Here is a 9,074-nt window from a genome sequence, read left to right on the forward strand (position 1 = left end):
TTACCATCTGATCCACCAGGGAAGCCCTATCACTTCAAGCATGACTCTCATTTTGTTGCATTGAATATACTGGTGTGTTAGGAAATCTGGAGTCTATTTTGGACATGGTGACACTCTGTTCTGAAGATATCTGAATATTGTCATCTTCTTAAGTGAGTTGATTTTATTTGTTCTTTTTCTTTTTCAGAATTAACAAGGTTTGTGTTAAACTACAGACTCAACCTCATGGGTGATTTCATAAATACTAGTTCATATTTTTAGTCTTGTCTGGGGTACTAGACTTGTCCCCCACAGCCACATGCATCAGGATAAGTGAACTGGAAAATTCATACAAAGAATAAGGATCTGACTTTCATTGGCTCTTTTTTTCCCTTCAATTCAGCCCCCAAATTCTGTGACTATTGACTCAAACATTTTTATTCTTTAGATCAGAAAACCTGGGTTGTATTCAAGATTTCTATTGGAATGGTGCAAACTAGGAACTTCCTCAAAAGAGAAATTGCAAAATGAGAGAATAACCCATTCTTTTGGCTTCTAATGCTGTAAGAATCTCCTCCACACAATGGCAGCCTATCTTTTTTTTTTTTTTTTTCATTTATTTTTATTAGTTGGAGGCTAATTACTTTACAATATTGTAGTGGTTTTTATCATACATTGACATGAATCAGCCATGGAAGGGGAATAGCAGCCTATCTTAAGCATCTCTTCATTGATCTGTAGAGTTCAAAAAGACATCAACAGCATGAATTTGTCAGAAATCTCTTCAAGGCAGCCTTCACGTCCTTGTTCCTCAGGCTGTAGATCATGGGGTTCAGCATGGGAATCACCAGCGTATAAAACACTGAAGCCATTTTATCAGTTTCTAATGAATGGTTATTTCGAGGCTGTAAATACATGAAAAGCAGAGTTCCATAGAAGACTGACACAGCGGTCATATGTGAAGCGCATGTGGAGAAGGCTCTTTTCCTTCCTTCTGATGAACGTATCCTTAGAATGGACAAAATGATGTTGAAATAAGATGCTACAACTAGAGTTATGGAAAACATCAAGTTTGTAGATGCAGATATGAATACTACTGTTTCCGGGAAGGACGTATCAGAGCAGGACAGGGCTAAGAGAGGGACAATGTCACAGTAAAAGTGATTGATTACATTGAGAGAGCAGTAAGCCATTGAGAATACAGAAAAGGAAGTCACAATCGATGTGGAAAAGCCATAGAGGTATGTGAGGGAAACCAGCAGAAAGCAGATCCTCCGAGACACCACCGCCATGTAGAGCAGGGGGTTACAAATGGCCACATAGCGGTCATAGGCCATCACTGCTAAAATGAAAATTTCAGCTACGATGAAAACCAAGAACCCTCCTAGCTGAATGGCACATTCATAGTAGGAGATGGTGTGTTTCTTTACTAAGAAGTTGATCAGCATTTTAGGAGCAATGACAGTTGAATTGCCAAGATTGATGATGGCCAAGTGCCTGAGGAAGAAATACATAGGGATCTGAAGTCGAGAGTCCACACTGGTGAGGGTGATGATGCTTAGGTTGCCTGTCACGGTCAGTCCATAGATGACCAGGAAGACAAAGAAGAGTGGGATCTGGAGGTCTGGACTTTCTGAGACTCCTGTGAGAATAAACTCAGTGACTCGGGTGAAATTTCCATGAGCCATGTCACTGTTTGGAAATTAATCTATTTGGGGAAGAAAAGAAAATGTGGTTACAAACTTCCAAGTAATTATTTTCTTGGATTGTCATTAGATGACAAGGGCAATTCCTGGAGTGGGGTTTCCTGAAATCATGTTTCCAAACTACATCAGCTCCTCTACTTATGCTGAAATCTAGTATACTCCAGCTTATGTGGTGGTTTAGTCACTAAGTTGTGTCTGACTCTTAGGACCCCGTGGACTGTAGCCCCCCAGGCCCCTCTGTCCATGGGATTTTCCAGGCAAGAACACTAGAGTGGATTGCCATTTCCTTCTCCAGGGAATCTTCCCGACCGAGGAATTGAACCCAAGTCTCCTGCATTGCAGGCAGATTCTCTACCGAATGAGCTTTGAGGGACGCCCATATAGTTTTCCTAAATGGAAAAAATAAAATGTTAAAAAGCAACCACTGTAAAGCACATTGTATCCATCCTCTAATTTTCTCTGTCAGAGTTCCACATTGTATTTTTTTTTTTTTTTTTTTTTGCCAATTTTCATGATATTTGCCATCCTAAGCATCCCCTCACCTACCTCCTGAGATCAAGCCTGTATTAACACTGTCATAGACTATTGTATCCTTCTGGTCTCCACGTTGTGATTCATATTAGCTGATAGGCAGATAGCAGTCATTAAAACTTTTAGGTAGCATGTAATCTGAGATATTTTTAGAATAATTTATAAAAGCTTTAGCCTTGGTTTCAATGCATTCCACAATCAGATACATATCATTTTTTCTATTCATATCACATTGGACCAGGCTTTTTGAACTCTAAATTTTCATCTCAATCTTTCTGTTTCCCTAGTGACATTCAAAAGTACCAGTTGAACTAAGGGCACACAACCTAGAATGTAAACCTTTTATTCTTAGCTGTTATTTTCTCTCCAGAGGTTCTGATTTATCAAACCAGGAATCTAGTCCAATCCAAGGAGTGGTGTTGAGAAAGAAAGGCAATAGTGAAGGTTGCTGAGCCAGTTCTAATCCTCTTTCCTAGATAGTATTTTCTGCTGTTTCTCTAGGCTTCTGTGGTGGCCCAGGTGGTAAAGAATCTGCGTGCAATGCAGGAGACCCAGTTTCGATCCCTGGAAGATCCCCTGGAGAAGGAAATGGCTGTTTCTCTACTGAGTCCCACTCCGCTTTCAGGCTCATTCCTCACGCACAGATGAGGACCAGGTATTGCCTTGTCTGTTGTCGTGGGTTTCATTGTACAAAGAGAGACACATTGGATTAAGCAAAGGGGTTCAGATACTAGTATCAGTCCTACAACTCTGAAGTCTTCAGTTGTGCTAGGATTATTCTAATGCTTACTGATGGTATCTCCATTTTCAGTGTCAGTAATTATCTCTTTCTGAAATTCCAGGTTCTTTTACCTTGCCCATTCTTTTTTAATTTTGATTTTAATTTTCTGCTTTAAGAATATATAGCATGTGATCTGCCCCATTAAATGATTTATGGGTCAACTGTACAGTATTGTTAATTAGAGTTACTATATTGTACAGTGGATCTCTATATCTTATTCAATCTTATGTAAATGAAACTATATTTGTTGATTAGCAATTCCCCATGTGATTCAACTTACAACTTCTGGTTATGTATCCAAAAAAACTGCTTCAGTATCTTAAATAGATAGGGATACCCTTCTGATTCTTCTTATTTGGGAAAAAAGTATCTCTAGTCATTTTTGAATATCCTAGTGCAACATTTTATATCCTTCCATTGAGGACTAATATTTAGAGTAGGAAGAATACAAAAAGTATGCAGTGGGAAGACTGATTTTTCACCCTTCAGTCTTGGTGATAGCAGTGAGGAGTTCTGTGGGGTTCATGACTTTCTCATAACTCTTAACAAATCATTATACTTTTTGACCAGTATAATCACTAAGTTTGTAAAATCTTTTCTGAAAAACAAACAAGTGCTAAGAAACCAGCAAGAAAAACAAACAAGTAAAAATTATCAAAGTTTATGCATGGGAGTTATTTTCATACTGAATAATATGCATATCCATATATTAAAATTATTTTGGGGCTTCCCTGGTGGTTCAGCTGGTAGAGAATTCCCCTGCAACGTGGGAGATTTGGGTTCAATCCCTGGGTTGGGAAGATCCCTGGAGAAGGGAACAGCTACCCACTCCGGTATACCCACAATATTCTGTCCTAGAAAACTCCATGGACTGTATAGTCCATGGGGTAACAAAGAGTTGGACATGACTGAACAACTTTCACTTCACTTCACTTCAGAGTCAATTTTAATGTAAATATAATTGTTTTAGGTATGTACAATGTTTCATGAATAATATATAGTTTAAATTATTATTTTTCAAATATTACATTGGGTATATTTATAAAAAACAAATATTATATTAAACAAATACTAAAAAGTATTTGCTATTGATATGAAATTTAAATGCCACTGAACAACCTGTATTTTATCTGGAAATCCTAACATAAATGGATTCTCTTAGATTAAATTGGTGATGATTATTTTCAGGTACCTGTAACTTCTTCTTCACTTGCAATATCCAAATGCCACTTTTGACTTTCACAAATCAAACAATATATGCCATATAGTCAAGTCATATGATTAATGCCTTTCAAACTATCATCCTATTCCAGGGAAACCATTTAGCAAAGGAAATAATGAAATTTTTGTGGTGTAAAGAATAAGCAGTCAGTGACCTTCAAAGTGTCCTTAGTCAGAATCTAAGAATCAAGGGAAATTACCAACACCCGAGTTGTTATCAAAATCAATATTTTTTATATGCTCACCTTTATGAAGAACTGGGTTTTCTGCTCTTATGTTCTCCTGATATTTCTTTGGGTAGGGAGAATATATGCTTTCCTCTTTCTTTGTAATGTCCCTGAGGAAGTAGTAAGGAATTTAAATCATCTGAGAGATTTAAAAAAGAAATTTCCTGTGGTGCCCGCTAATTCTCCAGGATATTTTGCATATTCTCTAGTGGAAAAATTGTAAGGAATAATTTAAGGAAAGGAAAAAAGCAGCATAAATGATCTGTAGAGTTCCATGGAGACCTACATGCCATAAAGTACTTACAGAGTCAGTGATTTAAATAACATTAAAAGGATTACTGTGTGAGTTCTATTTCAGCAAAACTGGAACAGTTTGAAAAGTCATGATAAAAGTGTAAATGAATCATCATCACTGCATAGAGCTGTTTTTTATTTTATTTTATTTTATTTTTTTGCAGTAAAATAAGTAGTAGGCCCTGGATTAAACATATATCATTTGACCTATATGGTAACAGATATTACTATCCCCACATTCAGAGGACACAAATCTAAGACAAACTCCATCATTTAATCAAAAACATTCAATTGGTGACTAGAAGATTTGAAATTAAAACCTCATCTTTGAGTGATATACACACATTGACTTTTAATATGACAAACACATAATTCTTGCAGTGCAATGTGTTACAACAATAATAGTCTAAATGGTAGTATTTTCTGAGCTGTCTCATCATTCTTGCATAATGCTCAGCACAACTTCATAGACATTAAAATATAACAGAAGATAATATATTCCCTCCCATAACATTTACCCATGCTCTCTTCCTCTATTACTTCCTCATGTAGAATTGAGGGGAATTCATATATAGTTAAAGGTGGATCTAAAATGTAAAAACGGGTATGCTTTAGTAAATGTGCCATTTGTTCTTAATACCTAAGTCAAGATATAGAACATTATCAACACCAAAAATGATCCCTGATATTTTAAATGCCCCCAAAATATCCCTACACCCTAGGCTATCCCCATTATAATGCTGAACAACATCCTCCAACTTCCACTTACTGCAGCTATAAACTTATTTTCCCTGTTTCTGAATTTCATGTAAGTGGAATCACACAATAAACAGTCTCAAATAAGCAGTCTTTCACTCAGCATAAACTGAAACTGAAGTCGCTCGGTCATGTCTGACTCTTTGCGACCCCGTGGACTGTAGCCCACCAGGCTCCTCTGTCCATGGGATTCTCCAGCCAAGATTACTGGAGTGGGTTGCCATTTCCTTCTCCAGGGGATCTTCCCAACCCAGGGATCGAACCCAGGTCTCCCGCATTGCAGGCAGACGCTTTAACCTCTGAGCCACCAGGGAAGCAATATTGAAATTTATCTGTGCTGCATTTATACAAGGGGCTTCCGTGGTGGCTCAGATGGTAGAGAATCCGCCTGCAATGCGGGAGATCTAGGTTCAATAATTGACTATGTGCGTATATCCCATTTTTAACCATCCTCTTGTTGATGGGTATTTGAATTTTGGCTTGTTGTAATAAGTCTAGTGTTAACACTCCTATATAACTGTGTATGTGCATATATGTGGGGCTTCCCAGGGGGTAAAGAACTTGCCTGCCAATGAAGGAGACATAAGAGATGAGATGCCGTTTCCATCCCTGGGTTGGAAAGATCCTCTGGAAGAGGGCATGCCACCTGCTCCAGTATTCTTCCCTGGAGAATTCAATGAAGAGAGGAGTCCATAGTGTCGCAAAGAGTTGGGTGCAACTAAAGTGACTTAGCATGCATGTGTATAGATGTATTTATTTCCCTAGTAATAGATCTATGAGGGAAATTACTGGGACATAGATAACTATATATTTAACTTTATAACAAACTGCAGATTTCTAAACTAACTTAAAACCATGTATGAGAATCCATACTATCCCCACATACTTGCCAATATTTGAAGTCAAAATTAAAGAAAAAAAAAAAGATTTATAAATTGAAATCAGAAGAGTTTGTATTTCATTTACTTGATGATTAATAATACTGAATACTTTTCTATATACTTGTTCATTCATATATCTCCATCTTAAATGTCTAAATTTTGTTCATTTTAATTGAGATTTTTCTTTTTGTTGATTTTTAGAATTTTTATAAGTGTGATAGATAAAATTACTTTTTCAACTTTAATTTGAGAATTTTTTTTTTTTTTCCTGTTTAGCACTTTGACCCATGACTTGAAGTTTTACAAAGAAGAGTTTTGATACCACTAAAGAGGGCAGAATAGTCTCTCCCACCAAACAGTTCCATGTGTACAAAACAGATTGGGATGAAGAAGATGGAGTGGGTAGGAGAGGACATAAAGCTGAAAAAATCCCAACCTAAGGAGCACAGACTGACACTGAAGACTGAGAAGCGAGCAGGAGAACACGGAATCACTCTCTGTTGTCACTTCGAGGATTACACTCATTTTCTTGAAAACATTGATGCTCAGGGGTCTTGGAGTCGATGTTAGACATGGGGACATCATACTGTGAAGACTTCTAAATATTGTTATAATCTTAAGAGAGTTGATTTTATTTGTTCTTTTCTTTTTTTTTTTTTAATTTTAGAAACAATTAACAAGGAGGTGTGTCAAACTACAAACTCTGTCTCATGAGTGGTTACATAAATATTTCTTTATACTTTTAGCCTTCTCTGGGATTCCTGGGTGGTTCAGTGGTAAAGAATCCACCTGCAGGAGACACAGGAGATGTGGGTTTTATCCCTGGGTCAGGAAGATCTCCTGGAGGAAGAAATGGCAACCCATTTAAATATTCTTGCCTGGAAAAGTCACTGGACAGAGGAGCCTGGCGGGCTACAGTCCATGGGGTCTCAAAGTGTCAGACATGACTAAGCACGTGAGCGCGCACACACACACACACACACACACAATCTTTCCTAGGATACTGAAATCTCCACACCTATGTGCCTCAAGACCAGTGAGTTGCACAGATTTTGTACAAATAATATGAATCTGACTTTCACTAGCTCTTTTTCCAAATCATCCCCCAAATTTCTGCAGCTGTTGTCTCAAATTTTTCACTTTTTAGATTAGAAAAAAAGGGCTTGTATTCAAGAGTTCTGTTTGAAAGATGTGGACTAGAACCTTTTCTCAAAACAGAAATTGCAAAATGGAAAAATCATCCATTCCTTTAGCTTCTAATGTTGTTCAGACTATATTCCACAAAGTGGCAGCCTATCTTAACCATCTCTTCAGTGACCTATAGAGTTCTAACACTACATTACTAATTGGTCAGAAATTTCCTCAAGGCAGCCTTCACGTCCTTGTTCCTCAGACTGTAAATCATGGGGTTCAGCATGGGAATCACCAGTGTATAAAACACGGAGGCCATTTTGTCAATATCCAGTGAGTGGTTATTTCGAGGCTGCAAATACATAAAAAGCAGAGTTCCATAGAAGACTGACACAGCGGTCATATGTGAAGCACATGTGGAGAAGGCTCTTTTCCTTCCTTCTGATGAACGTATCCTTAGAATGGACAAAATGATGTTGAAATAAGATGCTACAACTAGAGTTATGGAAAATATCAAGTTTGTAGATGCAGATATGAATACTACTGTTTCTGGTAATGAAGTATCAGAACAAGACAAAGCTATCAGAGGGACAGTGTCACAGTAAAAATGATTGATTACATTGCAAGAACAATAAGACATAGAAAATACACAACATGAAACTACAATAGCTGTGGAAAAGCTATAGAGGTATGTGAGGGAAACTAGCAGAAAGCAGACCTGGCGAGATACCACCGCCATGTAGAGCAGGGGGTTACAAATGGCCACATAGCGGTCATAGGCCATCACTGCTAACATGAAAATTTCAGCTACGATGAAAACCAAGAACCCTCCTAGTTGGGCGGCACACTCATAGAAAGAGGTGGTATGTTTTTTTACTAAAAAGTTGATCAGCATTTTAGGAGCAATAACAGTTGAATTGCCAAGATTGATGATGGCCAAGTGCCTGAGGAAGAAATACATGGGGGTCTGAAGTCGAGAGTCCACACTGGTGAGGGTGATGATGCTTAGGTTGCCTGTCACGGTCAGTCCATAGATGACCAGGAAGACAAAGAAGAGTGGGATCTGGAGGTCTGGACTTTCTGAGACTCCTGTGAGAATAAACTCAGTGACTCGGGTGAAATTTCCATTAGCCATATATGAGTTTGGAAAGTCATCTATATGGAAGAAAAAAAGACTTGGTTAGAAATTAAGGAATTATTTTCTAGGACTGTCAATAGATGGCAAAAGCACCCCCTTAGATGAGTTTTCCTTGAAGAATTTATTGAATTCATGTTTCTAGGTCTATTAAATCACATTTGAAATCATCTATTAAAGAGAATATTTGAGTGTGTCAAATTGAATAGCTGATCCAACATTAGGAATATTCCAAAGACCCAATCCAATGAATTTTATTAAGTTATGGATATCTTATTAGCTTGAAAATATTTAAAGCCATGATTCATATCATGGCATCATATCGATATCTTCTGCACTGAGTGTGCGAAACTCCTGAGTAATTGTGTGCTTCCGGTGTTCTGGAGGAAGCGCAAGCCGGAATCAAGATGGCCGGGAGACGTATCAATCACC

General features: G+C 37.7%; 2 protein-coding genes across 2 annotated transcripts; both read right to left on the reverse strand.

Moving 5' to 3' along the window:
• Nucleotides 1-734: 734 nt before the first annotated feature.
• On the reverse strand, nt 735-1,667 carry LOC133068049 (olfactory receptor 8J3-like). The gene has a single exon (XM_061159139.1). The coding sequence runs from the start codon at nt 1,665-1,667 to the stop codon at nt 735-737; it is 933 nt and encodes a 310-aa protein (XP_061015122.1).
• Nucleotides 1,668-7,718: 6,051 nt separating this feature from the next.
• Nucleotides 7,719-8,642, reverse strand: LOC133056102 (olfactory receptor 8J3-like). The gene has a single exon (XM_061141212.1). The coding sequence runs from the start codon at nt 8,640-8,642 to the stop codon at nt 7,719-7,721; it is 924 nt and encodes a 307-aa protein (XP_060997195.1).
• Nucleotides 8,643-9,074: the final 432 nt, after the last annotated feature.

Source organism: Dama dama, chromosome 1, assembly GCF_033118175.1.
Source record: "Dama dama isolate Ldn47 chromosome 1, ASM3311817v1, whole genome shotgun sequence".
Lineage (NCBI taxonomy): Eukaryota > Metazoa > Chordata > Mammalia > Artiodactyla > Cervidae > Dama > Dama dama.

Excerpts from the sequence above, each read along its gene's own strand:
- LOC133068049 (XM_061159139.1), bottom strand. The coding sequence starts at position 1,667 with ATGGCTCATGGAAATTTCACCCGAGTCACTGAGTTTATTCTCACAGGA.
- LOC133056102 (XM_061141212.1), bottom strand. The coding sequence starts at position 8,642 with ATGGCTAATGGAAATTTCACCCGAGTCACTGAGTTTATTCTCACAGGA.